This window comes from Porcisia hertigi, chromosome 36, assembly GCF_017918235.1.
Source record: "Porcisia hertigi strain C119 chromosome 36, whole genome shotgun sequence".
NCBI lineage: Eukaryota > Euglenozoa > Kinetoplastea > Trypanosomatida > Trypanosomatidae > Porcisia > Porcisia hertigi.
Genome location: NC_090595.1, coordinates 698796 through 716065, shown reverse-complemented (window position 1 = coordinate 716065; position 17270 = coordinate 698796). Strand labels below are relative to the sequence as shown.

The 17270-nt window shown below is 58.7% G+C and overlaps 2 protein-coding genes across 2 annotated transcripts; both read left to right on the top strand.

Annotated features, from left to right (window-relative positions):
* Positions 1–1924: 1924 nt before the first annotated feature.
* JKF63_00163 (uncharacterized protein) lies at positions 1925–14863 on the top strand (the record flags this gene model as incomplete). The annotated part of the gene is made up of 3 exons (XM_067896215.1): positions 1925–3653; positions 3684–4088; positions 4140–14863. The coding sequence occupies 3 exons, from the start codon at positions 1925–1927 to the stop codon at positions 14861–14863; spliced, it is 12858 nt and encodes a 4285-aa protein (XP_067752372.1).
* Positions 14864–15780: 917 nt separating this feature from the next.
* On the top strand, positions 15781–16944 carry JKF63_00162 (uncharacterized protein; the record flags this gene model as incomplete). The annotated part of the gene is made up of 1 exon (XM_067896214.1): positions 15781–16944. One exon carries the CDS (start codon positions 15781–15783, stop codon positions 16942–16944), a length of 1164 nt encoding a protein of 387 aa, XP_067752371.1.
* Positions 16945–17270: the final 326 nt, after the last annotated feature.

Below are 17270 nucleotides of genomic sequence, written 5' to 3'. Positions count from 1 at the left end.
GAGGTGGGCTGGGGGGACGGGAACAGCATGTCCTGCGTTCCTGCGCGTGAAGTCCGCGTGAAAAGAGGGAGGGGAGAACGGAGACGTACGGCGCCGCCGATGTCGTCATACCTTTCGTTTCTTACTCTTCGCGTCACCACAGTGCCCCCAGGTCATCTCATATTTTCTTTAGCTTACGCTTTGCAGGCTTTTGCTGTTGGACCCTTTCCCCTGTACTCTCGCATTTGTTTGTTTCGCGTGGCTGTCCTCTCCACCTCCCCCCCCCCCCGGGCGCCGCTCATATATCGTTTTCTCTTTGCTTGTCTCTCGGATGTGTGCCGCAGCTTCTGACCCCCTCTTTTGGAACTGGACAGTGTCGTTCGTCTATCTTTGGCATACACACAAGCCTTGCGCACTCACCCTTTTCTTTTTTTTTCCTCCTCGCCGTGTGGGGTTTGTGCACCAGACAGGTCTATCTCGCCTTTCACGTGAAGCTCAGACACAAAAATACGTGCGCTAACGCCTGCGCAAAAAAAAAAGATTAGATTTACATCTTGGAGCACTCGCAACACGCGTTGTACACACCCAGAGGGTGGGTGGGTGGAGGGGGGATACACCGCCGCTCCCACAGGCGCAAACGTGCAACGGGCTGCGCAACGCTCAACTCATTCCTCTTTGTCTAAAGGTCCTCGCTCTCTATCGCTCTAGGTCGACCACCTTGACGGGGTCCCTGGCCCCCCCCCTTCAAGTTCCTCTGTTTCGAACTGTTATCTTTGACTCTCTGCCACCCTCCTCAAAGACTCGAACTGGCGTGCGGTGGATTGGGGCCGTGGACCTCAGGGGCTCTTCCTTTGCGCGCACGTGTGTGCGTGTGTGTGTGTGGCTCTGTCAGGGTGCCACGTCCACGTCGCCTCTTCTTTGCAACATGTCTAATGCTTCCCTTTTCTCCTTGTCTTGAATTTGCCCAATTTTCATCTGTTTTCTTTTTTTTTTTTTCCGCATTCAAATATCTGTGCTTCTCGCGGCATGTCCTGAGGCGACACCTCTTTTTGTTTGTTGTGCTCGTGGCCGAGAAGGGTGGAATGAGGTCGATTTATCCTTCTTTCACGCGCTGACTGACTCCGCTGACTGTCTGACACCTCTTCCCCCTTGTCTTTCCTCTTTCCCTTCAAGGAACCTCTCTCTTCTCTGTGTATGCTGGTGGGTCCCGCTATAAACACCACCACGTTTTCTTTCCAGGCTTCCTCACCCAACCCCCCGTTTTCTGTTTTTGCTCGTGTCGTTCTTTAAGCAGACCTGTAGAGGCTTGGTGCAACAATTTGAGATTTACAATACGGCCAGGGGTGCGAGTAGCCTGGAAAATCGACCAGCGGACACATCGGCTTCCACCTCCGCAAGTACACTGTATTTTGTGCCGCCCGCCGGCCCGCCCGCCCGCCCGCCCCTCCCTCCCCTCTCTCTTCCCTCCCCCCTTCCCCCCCGGAAAGAGCGCAGGGATTAAAAGACTTGTGCTGCCATTCCACTTCGGTTTGTTTTACCGAGAAGACGGTAACGAATACACTTGAATAATCTGCGCAGACGGACGCCGTGATCGGGCTGCTGCTGTTGTTGTTGTTTCCTGGAGGTACCCTGCAACTCACATCACCGAAACCGGTATTCGTAATTCTGCACTAAAAACTGTACATATGCTTGCGGTTGGGTATATTCTTGCGGCTGCTTCCCTTGTTGCACCTCTTGCTGTTTCCGCGCGTGTCCACCGTCATCAGTGTCCCTTCATACACGCAGCACTCTTCATTGTGTGGGCGTAGAATCCCACCGCAAGGAGAATCAGGATAGCGATTTCTCCTCTGCACGCATGAGATGAGTTTGCCCGGGGGTGTTTGCGTGTATGTGTGTGTGTGTGTGTGCGCAGTACAGAGGCAAATAGACAATCCAAGAGTACGGGATGTACCACTACTTGGCGAATGTCCTCGAATGGGGCCGCGTCAAGGTGGATGAGCTCGCCTCTCGCGGCGATGCCCCCAAAGGTGCCACTGAAACAGCACGCACTGCGCGTCTAACACAGAATGAAAAGGCTCAGCGGGTGCTTCAGGAGCGCCAGCGCGCCTACACGGATTTCATGACCCACACGTCACTTGGCCGCCTGTTGGCTGACTACATGCCCGCAGACGAGGGCGTATTCGCCGCCGCCGCTCCTGCTGTTTTCCAGCCCTCCGAGGATGTAGACAGATACGCTTCGAGCACCTCTTCTTCTTTGTCCCACGAGGGTGAGCCGCAAGCATGTGGGGAAGCTGGCCTAGCGCGCACAGAGCTGGAGGTGGTCATGATCGAGGCGCTCGCACCTTTGCTTTCATGCAAAACAGCCGTAGTAACGCGACGAGTGCTGGAGCTAGTGCCACAGCCGGCACCTGTAGCGCCCGGCCCCGTCTGCGGTGAGCAAGGGAGCTCATCCCCTCCCCAAGGCTCTCTTCAGGCTGTCCAGAAGTCGCTTCTCACCCTCGAGGAGGCCCAAGAAGCTCAGCTCCCGTTTCTTCTGGTGGTGGTGCATCTCCAACATTGGCAGTCATGTCTGACATCGTTGTGCGCGGCCCTTTCAGCAGAGGCTGCTTCCTCAAGAGACAGTGCAACTACTGTCTCAGTTCGAGTCGTAGAGTCCTTGCAACAGCTCAGCCATGTTCTGGTCGCCATCACCTGTGCAACGGATTTGCAGGCAGCCGCTATGCGAAGCCACCTCAACTTGCTCAGTAACGCAGTCACGTCTTGTGTAGTGACGACATTGCGGTGTCTCAGCCACCTCACACGGGCGGGTCGAAGCGAAGAGTTTTCGCTCCCGCCAGCCACGGCCCCTGCGGCATCCCTACCTGAGCCCGAGTGGATTAGAGGAGGTGGGAGGACCGCCAGAGGCTGTGGTGAAGGGGGCGGTATGAGCACGCGTGACGCTGTGTCTGCTGAGGTGATTGAAAAGCAAGGGTATCGCCTCCTCTCCTTGTGTCTTTACTGGATGGAGTTGCTGCACGACATCTCCACTCCTTCTCTTAGTGTCCAGGAGCTTTTCCTCACGGCCTCGACAGCGCGGCTCAATGCTCACGGCGTCACCGTGGCAAAGACAGAGCGGGAAGCCGCGGCTGCGGTGGAGGAGACGCGGCGATGTACTGGGCTAAGCAACGCGGTTTTGGTTCATGAGGTAAACGCCACGCCCTCTGAGGTTCCCCTCGCAATGCTGTCACTGGGGGTGCGCGGGGCCAAGGACGGTAATGGGGAAGGCAAGTCCGCAAACGTTGGGCTTTCACTGGCTCTTGGATCCGCGAACGATGTAGCAGAGTCCTTGATTGCGCTTCTTTTTTTCGCCTCAAAAGGTGCTGTTGATCATGCGCCACCGCGCAGTGAAACCCACACGGTGATGGTAGAAGGGGAAGTCGTTGAGGAGGACTCCGATCTCGGCTTAATCGTGGTGCTGACTGCCCGCCTGCTGCGCCACATGTTCATTACCAGCGCCTCGTCATCATCAGCGCAGGTGGGCAGCGTCGCTGGCGTGCTCCTGAGTGCCATCAGCGTGCTTCTTGCCTGCTTCATCGCCGGGGATCGGAAGACGTCCGATCTATGTGATTCTTCGGAGAGAACTGGAGCGTTGCAGTCCGCTACCTCCCAGGACCGCGGCGCACAACCACACTTTGAAGTGACCGAGGGTCTTGGCTCCCCAACAGGAACTTCACCTATCCTCAGCCCGCCATCGCCATCGCCACCGCTACCACCACCACCGCCGCCGCCGCCTACGGGTCGCTGCGATATCGACAGAGCTCTGACTCCGCCTGAACATCCGTGGCGCCCCATTCGACAGCTGCGTCTTCTTGGACAGCTTTCGTGCGGTCTGGTGCTGCTGACGACACTCATGGAGGAGAATGCGATAAGCGTTGTTGAAGCCATGGACCACTCTTTTGTCCTCGACGCACTCATTACGGTGCTTCAGGTGGTTGGCTCTCGATTCACAGAGCCGTCGTGGCACGGTGTGACGGCCATGAGAGCCCCAGACGTGCAGAGTCGGCAAGGTGCAGAGGCGTGGGGGGACTGGGTGCGGGGTGTCGAGAGAATCGCCTCCTCGAGCACAGCTTGTCAGTACCGAGACGACGCCAGGCGCGGCGTAGCGGAGAGGGAAACGGCTGTGGAGAGCCTTTCTGCCTTGCTTAATCAGGCGCTCGCCCGCCCACCACAGATCACCTCTGCCCCTCTGTCAAGTAACCCGTATGTGGACGAGTTCCTGCATGCTTACCTTGGCTTGCTGGTGGTAGCTCGTCTTGTGCGCGCCTCTCTCTCAGCTTGCAGTGCGCCGCCATCGCGAGGCACGTCACTGGGGAGAAACAGCGCTGTCACCGCGACAAACGGTGCGTCGGCGCGCCAGCGACGTGCACTTGACACCCTTGACCAGCTGGAATTGACGGTGGTGAAGACGTTCTTGATCGCTGACAGTGCGTCAGCCCTGCACCCCACTTCCAGTCTCACAGAGCCCAATGAGTTCCCCACTACGCCCCCGCTGTCCCCGACCCAGGAATCCGGCAGCTCAGACGACACGGATGTGCGCAGAGGCAGCAGGGACATGAGCCACAGTCACGGTTTGACCTTTCCGTTCGAGTCCTGTCTCTATGATCTTCTTCTCAAGCACGCCCTGTGGTGTCTCGAGGCGCATGGGCAACACCGCAGTCAGTCAATTTTTCTATTGCCACGTGAGACGCCTGCGGTGCAGCGGCAGCAGCCTCCTTTCGCGCCTCCATCCCTGGGGTATTGTACATCACCTGCCATGCTGGCCCTGTCCTCCGGTTTCTCAGCCTCGACGAGAAGGGGCACACCGCTGTTGGCTGCACAGGCACCGCGCACAAACATGCGCCTCTCCCCACCATGCTCGCCATCAAACCCACCGCTCGCCAATCCACCGCAGAGCGCCGCTGCTACGAGTCCAGGTCACATCGGTTTTGCTCCCGTCACCACTGCAGCCACCGGGGACGATGACTCTTTTGTTCTATTTTTGGTGCATCATGGCCTCTTTCGTATTCTACTCCACGATGAGCACTTTTCGCCCCACTTCACATCGCTCGAGTCGACGGCTCCCGTCGAGACCGCGTGCTCGCCTCGGAGACGGAGCTACGAGGAAGAGGCTACAGTCGAAGCCACCACGACGTGGCGACGCCCCCACCTTGTCCTCTACCTGCTTTCACACTGCCTGCAGCTGTGTGCATGTGATGGTGGCTCGGGTGACAGTGAAGAGGGTCATCAGCCTCCCGGGGCTCAGGACGGCCGCTCTCCCGCGAGCGTGACTGGCTCACAACATGGTGTCGCCAGCACTTGTAAGCGCAAAGGAACCCATTCCACCGATGAGCAGCACTTAGCACGGGAAACGGTGGGGGCGCTGATGCGAGTCTTGAGAGCATCTTCCGCATCGGTTTTACCACCCTGTTCCTCGGTTGTGCATAGTCAGCGTCGGCGCTGGTGCAATTGTCTTGTTGCCCTTGCAAGTCTCGCTGCGGCGCCGCCGCAAGGTGTCAACGCGAAAGCGACGACATCAGGCGTGGCGGGAGCAGTCTGTGCAGCACTAGTTCAGGCTGGAGGCGTCGAGTATCTTTTGCGCGCTGCTGCCGTCTCCGCCGACGCGTGCCCCGAAGTCAAGGACACCAGCCCAGTTTCATGGGCCTGGGCGATGCAGGCCGCCCGATCTCTTGTCCGTGACGCGGCAGCGTGCGTATACATGGCGACGAATTGCCCTAGTTTGTTGCTCTCACTGCTGTGGCATCCTTTGCTGCGCCAGGATGGTCAGCAGATGGTCGAAGCACTTTTGTGCCAACCGCTCGTTGACCTGCAGCCGGCTATAGGGGCGCATCTGAGGAGGATGGAGCCCTTGGTGTCGACGATGTTGTCTACTGGCCACATTAGGGGCGAAGGCAGTCCAGGTGCTGTGCAGGCAGTGCCGCTGCACTGCCAGAGGCTCTGCGAAGGCGTCTGGCGAACGCTGTGTGAATGCGTCAACTACCCTACACTGGGGGGAGGTGGCTTTAAGCTACCGGATTCAATCGCGCCCGGTATGCGCCCCTTGTCAGCGGCGTCCGCCGATGAGGAGACGCGTCAAATTGTTCTCCGTTCCCTTCTCAACGCACTGGAGTGTACGTTCCGACGACTCTGTGAAGTGAACTGCTCGGACGCCGACGGGAATTCATGTGAGCTGCTGCGGCTTCGCACGTTCCAGAGAGCCCTCTTCGAGGCCAGCCAAAGTGACGAGCTGCACATCTACGGGCTTCTGCTGCACCTACTCACCCCGTCGCGGGAGGCCGTAGGTGGGCATGATGCATTATCAAATTGCTCCTTGATGGAGGAGGCTGGTGCAGCGGAGGCGAAACTTTTGACATCTTCACCGAAAACTTTTCTGGTCGCGGCATCGGATTTGCCCAGTGTGCAAAACACACCGTCAGGACCGTTGACGGCGGCAGCAAGACATGATGTCGAAGCTTGTCGCGCAGCCCGCGAGATGGTGCGGTCCATCGCAAGAGTGCTAGTCGGCATGACGCTGGCGAACCCATCGCAGCGCGAGATGCTGTACCGCGTCGTCATCAACGAAGAGGGGCTCGTGAATTGCATCGCCAACGCGTGGGCCATGGCGAACAGCAGCAGCGCGCTTCCACCTACTCGCTCGTTGGGCGAAGACGACGCATGTGGGATGGTGCGGGTGTGCTCATACCTCATTTACGAATCGGTTGACACTGTGGATGCGTTCTTCGACGAGTTTGATGAAGTCGATGTAGCGGGCGCCACACCGTGGCGCCGCGACGGGGTCTGTGATGAGCCGTGGACGTTGTCTCTCCAGAATCCGCTGCTGTTGGCTGCCGTGCTGCGTCGGTTCACTTGTCTAGCTGTTTTGACCGGGGCCCAGCAAGCGGCGCTGCGGCAGTTGCTCGTCTCTATCATCCGCACTGTAGAGAGCTGCTATGGTAGTCTCTACTTGGCTGCCAGCTCAGCTGTGCATGACGTCTTGGGGCAGCTGCTGCCGGTGGTGGCACGTCTGCCGCAGTCTGCAGCCTCACAGGTTTCCCCCTCTTCAAAATCTGGCCCTGTGCATCCCCGACTCGACGCTCTACTGGTCCACCTCCTTGTCCTGCTGGCTCGTTGCCATATGGACGTGAGGCAGCTGAAGCAGCTGCTGATGCTGATTAGTCACTCGAGGCACCAGCGCGACCGCCAGGCGCTTGTGCCTTTGATCATACAGGTCTTGAGCGGGGCAGTCCAGCCGCCACTTGGTGTACCTTTTGGTCATGCAATGTGCCGCGATCCGCAACACTTTATCGCCCTGTACCGCGGGCGTGGCCCTGCTGGGCTCCGTGCTGCGTTACCCGACTTCCCTCTTGAGGGTTATTCGGTTTCTCTCAATGTGCGGTGGGAGGGTATGCCGACTCCACAGAGTGCCGGCGGGGGCGTGAGACCGCACCAGCGCGAGTCCTGCGTGTGCCTTTTTTCCCTCCGTACTGCCGACCGCGCAACACTACTGGCCTTTATGGTGGAAGGACGCACGGGCCGTTTTTTTGTGCAGTACCGTAATCGTCAGCAACAAGAGCTGCGCGTGTACCTGGCGGCGACGTTGCGGCCGCGGGAGTGGACACATTTGTGTGTGTCCCATCGCCCGGCAGCTTTCTTGACGCCCGCGTCCGGCGGACAGTTCATGCTTTATGTGAACAATGCTGAGGTGGCTGTGATTCCACAGGTGGCTTACCCCCTCATGTCGCGCGGGTTCTTTTACGTGGGGTGCCTCGGCCACGACGTCGACCGGCTCAGTGTGGCGCATGCTTTTTACGGTCAGGTGTCCGCCGCGTACTTCTTTCCGTACACGGTGACCGAGCGCGACCGTGGGGTTCTTCAGACAGCAGTACGTCTTGCGGAAGCGGTAGTGTGGACGTCGTCGTCATCGACCATCACGACACCGTCGCCACGGCCCCTCTCCTTTTCACCTGACAGTCATCGTGCCCCATCCACAACGGGAGGCACCGCTGGCGTGGCTGGGGATGAGCACTGGCTCGCTGGCCGGGCCACCGTTTGTGTCGACACGCGGCTGAGCGACCGGGGCCATCTCTGCAACCTCTCGGCCGTGCTGCGTGGTCGCACTGGCCGTGACAGTCGGCTCTTCACCATGGAGGGATCTCTCGTATGTAGCAAGCAGCGCGTGATAGACTCGATGGGAGTGCTGGGGGCGCTGCCAAGTGTGCTGATGCCACTCTGCATTTTGATGGTGAATCCGACTCTCCCCATTTCTTTCCGCGGCTTGGTTGTCCCTGCACAAGTTGCCAACCCCGCCAACGGAGGCTCTCACCTCCCACCCCCCTCGTCTTTCGACCCGACCTATTCGACGGGAACGGTTTTCAGTGGCTGTAGAGCAAGCGACACGATTAACATCACCATGCTGCGGCTGCTGGACTTGGTGCCGCCACTGGCATGTGCGGAGACGATTCGCAACGAAATGGCTGAGGCGGGATTTTTTGTGTTCCTTGGCCAAGTGCTGGAGCTTCTTGGCCCTGTGTTGCAGGTGGCGGTGCCGGTGGCTTTCGTGAAATTACTCGAGGCACTCGCCCCGTTCCCGCGACTTTTTGAGGACGCCTTAACCAACTTGTTTTTCTCTGCCGACGTTATCCGGGCAGCCCCCCGCGAGGTGCAGCTAACGTGGGTGAAGGTGCAGCGCACTTTTCTTAGCGCACACCCCGACACGCTACCCTGTCTGCGTACTCTCGGCGCATGCATGTTTGTTGCAGAGGAGCTGCTGCGCGTCACGGCAGAGGAGGCAAGCGAGGAGTCGGCCCAGGAAGACACCCTTTTGTCGGTGCAGCAGTCTGTTATCGTCACGCGTGAGTCGCTCTCATCCTCTTTGCCCACCTCAAGTCCTATCTCGGTCTGTGCCAGCGACATCTCCGAGACGTCGTCGTCGTCGTCGTCTCTGCTTCCCGCTTCCTTGCCGTCTCATCTACTGTCAACACCGCCGTCTTGCTCTTTGCAGGACTTGGAGAGCCAGTGGATAGCTTACTTCGAAGCCCTCATCGTTGCGCCTGTTGCGCTCGGCGATGTCGAGGCGCTGCAATACTTGGTGGAGAAGTTACACTTGGTGTGCCGCAAGACTTCTATTCAGTTGCGTCTCCTGCGTCGCGTGCGCCGGCTTCTCGTAGCGAGCGCCACACCGTATCTTTTTCAGCTGCTGGGACGCAAAAACTACGTTGTGAGTCTGATGCCGTATCTCACCTCGACCACCTCCGAGGCGGTGCGGCTGGAAGCCCTCCTCCAACTTCTCTTCATGGTGTTCCACTCGAAGCGTACACAGGAGCTGATGAACCCAATACTTTTGGCGAGCAAGGACACTGTGGTGCACGTGGCCGAGGAAGTATCGTTGTCGTGGTTGAAGGATGTGCTGCAGCAGTTTCCAGTGAACCTACCCGTGTATCTGGCGCTGCGCTGCGGCCTAGTAGGGCTTTTCGATGTGGTGGCTCTCCCTACCCACTACGCACCTCTCGACGAGTCGCAGACGATCCGGTTCCCAGCGGTACTGCTGCCTTTACTGATGCTAATGAAGCGCTCTGCTGACACGAAGCTCAAGGAGTTCGTCCTGATCGACACAGCGGTGCTGCTTAAAAGCGATCCCCAGGCCTGGCGACGCGTGATTACGGTTCGCGGCTGGTATGTGTCAGTAGTTGGCTTTTTTGCCTCGTCGCTTGAGCCCACTTGTGTGCCACAGGAAACGAGCGTGGCTAGTCCCGTGGGCTCTCGGCCGGTTACCGTGGACTCTGCCGAGAGCGAAGGAGCCCAGTCGAAACGATCCGGGCTCTTTTTTACAACCGTCTCCATGATTCTATCTTACACAATTTATCAGGTCCTGTGGCACGAAACCTACGGGGCAGCGGAGCTGGAGCTCGTGGTAACGTACCTGCGGGAGCAGCGCCTGCACCGCTTGTTGCATCAGGTGCTGTGCGGGGTCGCGGACCGTTACCATAGCCGCTTGATGGCGCTGCCAGGTGGAGAGCAGCGAGGGGGCGCTGTCAGCAATGCAGGGTCCCCCGCTTCTGCTTTCATAGGTTTTGGCAGCGAGACTGCCGCCGTGAACTTGTGCCATTTCCTGCGCGTCGTTGAGACTGTCCTTTTTTACGGGGGCTTGGTTTCGAGGTGTGAGGCCACAGTGATGGCCACCGTACAGCCCGCTGTATGGCCTTTCACCCCACCAGGGCCAGTTCCAGGCGGGGAGGGCGTTGTCACACACCTACCCATTCGTCTCGGGTATACCGAGTGGGAAGAGCTGACGCTGGTGCAGGCAGAAGATGACTTGCTCTGCGGCGTCGCTGGAAGAGACGTCTTCTACGCCGGAGAGATCGATGACCCCCACGGTAACGTGCGGCGCGCTCTTCTCCGTGACCCAGATGGCCGATGGTTGCACCTTCCCCTCGCTGTCAAGTGCGCAGAGTTGCTGTGCAGCCACAGCGCTTTGCTACATCTCGGCAGCAACGGCAACACAGGTGGCCTTTCTATTGGTGGTAGTGGCTCGATCGTGGGGTCCAAGAGTGGGGGCAGTGGGGGGCCAGGGGATTTGTTGTGGTCGGTGTTGCTGGGTGCTGCGCCCCCCAGCACGAGTGTCAACGGCCCCATTGTTACCAAGGCTAGTGGTGTAGGCGGGCTCGGCGTCGGCGTGGGTAGCGGTGGATCCACCGCAGCGGTGCTCAAAGGCGGCATGCTGCGCCTCTTTGGCAGACTGTTCAAAGTGCTTTGCCAAATGACGCTGCGCTCTGGAGCGGCTTTGAACAGTGTGGTGAAGCTCACAGATGCGTTTCTGCGCCGCATCGATCGAGAGCAGCGTGGCCGTGGATTCCTGCTACTAAAGCGAGCGGTGAATGCCGAACACGCGCGCGAGCATTCCCCTATCGCGATTACGATGACGCTCATTTACAGTGTGCATAGTTTGCTTCTGCGGCGCCTCCACGCTGCTGAGTGCGGCGACACCTCAACGCACTCCAACGCAAACGCGGTTCTCGTGGATCGCCTCAAGTCGCTGGTGCAAGTTTTTCGGTTCTCCTTCGAGCAGCTGCCTGCTTTTGCTTCCGCAGCAGGGGGTAGCAGCGATGCTCTATTACATGCCTCTCGGCAGCCCTCTTTTCGGCCAGCGACTAGGCGGCTCACGCGTGGTGACCCCCAATACTCTAATCATGTCGGTCGCGGCGGCAGCACAGGCGGCGCGCGGGTAAGCTTGACGTACCTCGACGACCTCACAGGCGAAGTTTTCACAGCGGGCGTGCCTACGTTGCAGTGGTTGTGCGACCACCAAGCCAACCCGCGCCACACCGTCGAGGCCTTTGCTGAGGTGGCGTCGCGCGAGGATTACAACGCCTTTGCGGAGCGCTGCCTCCTCGCCGTCGAGCGGGAGCAGTTGGCTGACAAAGCGTTGGCCCAGGAGCTCTGGCCGACGCAGCAGGCATCGCTGCGTCGGCTACAGGAGCTCTTTGCGGAAAACAGTGTGGCTCGTAGGCTCGTCCACGACAAAATCCGAGCACTTATGTGCGCCTCCAACTCTCCCGAGACAACAGTCCTCAAAGGGGAGACGGAGAGTGGCACTGCCGGTCCCGCCCGCGACGAACATGTCAGTGTGCACTCGGATGACCTCACCAGTGCGTCCTTCACAAGTGTCTTCTTGCCGTCTGCCGCGCGGCGAGCCACCGCGGCGGCGCGGGCCAGCACGTGGACCCGTTTCACTGTTGCACTGCGCGGCACTCTCTGGAGTGCTGATGCGGGCGGTCTTCACAAGACCCCCAAGTATTTAAAGCTCTCCTCCCAGGAGCAGCAGTGTCTGGTGCATCGTAAGCTGATTTACGACCGTGACGGCACAAACTACAGTGGGAGGGCGATGGTCTCTTCCTCAGCCCCGAGGTTTCGGCAGCGCGACGACATGTGGTCTGCCAAGATGACCAGCACGAGGGCTGCGACCGCACTTCTCAGAGATGGAGGCGACGGCTGTGTCGACATCGCGGGTGGGGGCAGCAGAAGTAACAGCGCCAGCTGCGCCTCGCACCGCCGCTTTCCCGCGGGCGGAAGTGCGCTGCTGCAGGCGTCTAATGATGATGATGATGATGATGACACCGGTCTGGAGGAGGACATGATGAACTTTAGTCTCGATGGCAGGGGTGTGTCCACGGCGACGGCGGCTTCCTTGAGCGAGTATCCTCTCTCGCGAGAGGGGACAGCGACTCTCTCGAAGCGCGCCAATCCATTGCCAAGCTCTACGACCGACGATGTGTCTGCCACCCCGTCAATCCTTTCTGTTCCTTGCGAGGTGCCGTACCTGATGCACTGCTGGAGCGGAAGCTTCACCGTCCGCGGATCGGAGGTGATAGTGCTCATCGATGATGTCAACAAGGCGTACAACCAGCCGGTCGCCGAGGAGGCGAAGGTGTACGTGCTGCGTCCGCGCCCCTTTTCTGTCCATCTCAGCCACATCACTCAAATTGCACCAGCTCGTCGTTTTCGCATGTGCCGCACCGCGCTTGAGATATGGACCCGCGATCGTCGCAGCTGTTTTGTGAACTTCGCCGATACAGTCACCATGAACGCGGCGGTGCAGATGATTCGTTGCGGTGAGCGAAGCAGCTACATGTTCGTGGCGCCATCGTTTGTGCGCGACACGTCGAGGGCGGGCACAGCGATGCTGCCAGCCCTATTGCGCGAGGGCGCCGGCGACGTCAGCCGACACAGCGCCTACGTACTCCAGGAGAACCCGCGCCGAGAGCCCCTGCGCTTGCGGGCTACCGCGCTGTGGCGGAACCGCCTGCTGTCAAACTTCGACTACCTCCTTATGCTGAACCTCTTGGCCGGGCGCACGCTGAACGACCTGACGCAGTACCCTGTATTTCCCTGGATTCTCTCTGACTATACGAGTGAAACGCTCGACTTAACCAACCCGTCGATCTTCCGCGACTTGTCCATGCCGATGGGTGCTTGCGGCAGTGGTGACCGTCAGGAGTTGGTACGGCAGCGCTATATGGAGATGGGGGACCTCGGCGATGCCCCGGCTCACTACTTGACGCATTACAGCTCCCCTGCCATCACACTCTACTTCCTCATTCGGCTGCCACCCTTCACGGGCCTCTCGATTCTTCTGCAAGGGGGACATTTCGACCACGCCGACCGCATGTTTCACTCCATCCAGGCCAGCTTCAAGGCAGTTATGACGAGCACCCAGGATGTGCGAGAGTTGATTCCGGAGCTGTACTACTTGCCGGAGCTCTGCCTCAATGTGAACCGTGTTGACTTTGGGCTACGGCAAGACCGCAGCCCGATGCACGACCTGCAGCTCCCACCGTGGGCGCACAACGACCCGTTCACGTTTGTCTATCGCATGCGCGAGGCTCTCGAGAGCGCGCACGTGTCAGCCCACTTGCATGAGTGGATTGATCTCATCTTTGGGTATAAACAGCGTGGCAAGGACGCTGTTCATGCGCTGAACGTGTTCAACTGGCATTCGTACGAGGACTTGGATCGCAACCAAGGGGCGACGCACACGAATGAGCAGCTTTTGGTAGACTCGCTTGACAACATTGGTCAAACCCCCGTTCAGCTTTTCCGTCGACCCCACCAGCCGCGACTGCCGTCAGAGTGGGCCGATCCGCTCCAACTCCCTGTTCACATAAAAGTCATGACACTGCGCTGGGGCTGCGCACGGGTGGCGCGGACAGCAGTGATCTCCACGGACAGAGTTCTGGTTGTCTCCGGAAGTGGTGCCGCGGCCTCTCTGCGCATGCACCTGAACCTCATTCGCCAATCCTCAGTGCCGCCATGTGCGGCGCCGACTTCTGCCGCGGATGCGCAGGCCAATGCGGCTGTTACACACGCATCCAGTCACGCGAACGCCAACGTGGCGGCAGGGTCAGGCCATTCGATGCCCCCTGTATCCGTGACACCCACCGTGGATTGCTGCAGCTTCGACGTTAGCGAGGAGTACGAGCGGCGTCTTGCACCCATTCCCGCTGGCTTTATTCCGAACGACTCGCCATACGCGGACGGCTCTTGCACGGAGGCGAGCACCGCTTTGCTGTCCTACGACAAGGAGGTGTTCCTGGTACTGGGTGGCTTCTTCGACAACTCGGTCATGATTCGCGCGCTCTCGTGTGCGAGCGGCGACGTACGACTGCGCGCCCACCGCGGACGAGTCGTCGTTGTCGCGTCCAGTGAGGACAGTCGTTATCTCGTGACAGGGGCCGAGGATACTACCTTCGCTGTGTGGTCTTGTCAGCTGTATCAGCAGTTGAAGGTAGAGTTGCTTTTCACCATCTACAGCCATGAGGGCATGCCGTCAGCGGTGGATGTGGGCAGCACACTGGACGTTGTCGCCACTGCCTCTCTCAATGGTACCCTAATGCTTCACTCACTGAGCACCGGGCAGTTAGACCGCGTCATCCGGCATCCCTACGGCGCTCCGATCCATCGCGTGCTGCTGCAGACAACGTGCTACGTGCCAAACATAGTGTTTTTATCGCACCAAGATTATAAGGTGTACCAGTACAGTCTGAACGGTGCCGCGCTGCGCACTTTTTCGCCTCCCGGGCGCGTGACCACCTGGGCCACGACAGCGAGCCAATGCCTTCTGCTTGCGTGTCAACCATTGGCTACCACGGGCACTAGCAGCGGCGCTTCGGCCACTGGCCACGAACCACACAGTGCTGATCACGCGTCGTGTATCGTGTACCTGCACTCCTTTTTCTTGGAGAAGCTGAAGACGGTTCCGGTGCAAGTCGAGGATACTGTCTCTAGTCTCTCGGCACACCCAACCGATCTCCAGGTTGTTGTGGCAGGCACGGAATCTGGGAGGCTTTTGCTCCTCCGCTCTGTGCTGGCGTAGCATGTGTGTGCAAGTGCAGCAACCCCCCCCCCCCCCCCCCCCCCCCCCCCCCCCCCAAAAAAAAAAAAAAAAAAGAAACCCCTGCATCGCTCAGGCGAATGCGTATATTTTAGCGGCACCGGGGGTGAGTGTGGGGAGGCCACAAGGTGCGATGGCGCGGCGGTGATCGATGAAGATAAGGCGACGATCGGTCCAGTACCGTTGATGTGACTCGTCTCACGGCGATGCCTGCACCGATCTTTTTTTTTTGAAGTGCGCACGACTCTGTCACCTGTCTCTAGTATGACATGGGTGGCATCACGCGATTGCAAAGACTCGCACAACGGAGAGGAAATGAAAGCTGCCTCCCAGCAAAAAAAAATGACGGACATCACTTCTCTGTTGCTCCCCACTTCTTGGGAGAGGAGGGGGAGGGCGTTGCTTTGGAGCACCTGCGCCCTCTAGCGTGGTGTCTTGGTGCATGATAGGGTGAACACTATGTATGTTCTCTTGCTTTTAATTGCATCTTAGCTGCATGCCTCGCTTCACTGTTTTCTCAGTAGTTCGTTATCTGGCGCCGTCTCCCCCCTCTTTTTTTTTTGCAGCTACCGCACCGCACGGTCCCAAAACATTGTCTCCCGCTTTTCCACTGTGCGTGCAAAGCGCCTTTCAGGAGAGGTAGGCCCCCCTCCCCCCCCCCCTCCTCTCCGTCCACGGTCATACATACACAGGCACAAACGGGCGGGTTGATTGAGGAAACAACAGCGCAGCTCCTGTTAGCGCAACGTCACCCATTTCTTCGCCGCCGCCCTCCGAACTCTACCATCGCAGGAGACATTCTTCATATTTAAGACTTTTAAACAAAAATTCACCTCCATCTTCCTGTGTTACTGCTTTTGCTGTCTTCTGCCACCCGGAACGGTCCCGACTTTGCTATTATGTCACAGCAGTCCTTAACCAAAACCTCCGACTCATCGCAGCAGTCGCTCGAAGCAGGGCCCATCGCAGCGTCGACGAGGGAGGGAAGCAGCGCGACAGTGAGCGGGAACGATGATCGCCGCTCATCCGACGCAAAAGACGAGGATTCACAAGAGGTTCTCCCCGAGTGCGTGTCCTCTAAGCCGATCATAGCCCACGGTGTCCCGCCATGGCGTAAGGTGCTGTACGAGCGACAACCTTTTGAGGACAACTACGTCGATCCACAGCAGTTTCTGGAGCAGCTGAGCCAAAATAAGGACATCAAGAGCTACAAGTACGCAAGCGTTGTCATCAACACCCTCCCCATCACACAAGAGATTTCAATCGTTGTGCTTTTCTGCAACGCCTTCATGTGTGTCTTCACAAACTCCATAGGTAAGTACTCGCTCGTCTGCATCGACGTCCTGAGCGTGCTCGCCGCGCTTGTGTGCTACGTCTTTTACCAGTGCCACCAAGACGACTTCAAGGCAACGGCGAAGCGATCTGCTAGTCCAAGTACGCGCGGTCTACCCCCATCGCGGCCACCGTCGCGGTGGCTCTTTCACGCGTGGAACTTTGCCAGGCAGGTGGTCAGTCTTGTCACGATGCTCACCGTGCTCAGTCCTATCCTGAGCACCCTTACGGTCACTTATAGCGACGACACGATTATGACCCTGTCGATCCTCACCATGTCCCTGCACGTGCTTTTGAGCGACTACAGCTACCTGAATGCCTACACGCGACGCTTCGACCCCAACTTGTCCGTTAACATGGCGATCTGCTGTGTGGTCCTTATGGCCTCGCGCATCTCCAGCCCGTTGGCGAGCGGGGCCCTCATCTGCTTTGGTATTATGTGCTTCTCGCTCTCCCCGATCGTGCGCCACCTCATCAAGCACTATTCCGCTACCTCGCATATCACCATCACCTTCGCCCTCGTTGTTGTGGCCATTGTATGCCTGATCCAGATCCCGATTCTGGCATTCTTATACACCGTAACAGTGCTGATGATCTCGTTCGGTATTCCATGGTTGTTTGTGCGCCTTCACAGCAGCGTAAAAAACCAAATCAACGGCCCCTGGGATGAAGCAAAGCCCACGAACAGCGCCGCTGCAGCGGAGTGGGCGAACTCAGGCTTCTTAGCGTGAGGGAACGCCCACCCACTGGATGAATTCAATACGTGTCGAATTGTCCACCAGTGGTGCCCCTGGCGCGGGGGGGGGGGTTGGTGGAGACGTTTTTATCCAGGTGTTTCACGTTTGGGCGTGGTTTTAATGACCCCCCACGACTCCTTCCCTCCCTCCCTCCCCCCCTTCCTCCCCAGAACGATAGAGCGTCACGCAGGGGAGCATATGTCATGTGGAGGCTGGTGCCCCCCCAGCCACCGAAGCACGCACTCTTCCGTACACGGCACCGTCACCAGACAAAGCTGCTCGTTGCGTGCCCAATTTTGGATTATGACCAGCAATCCCCC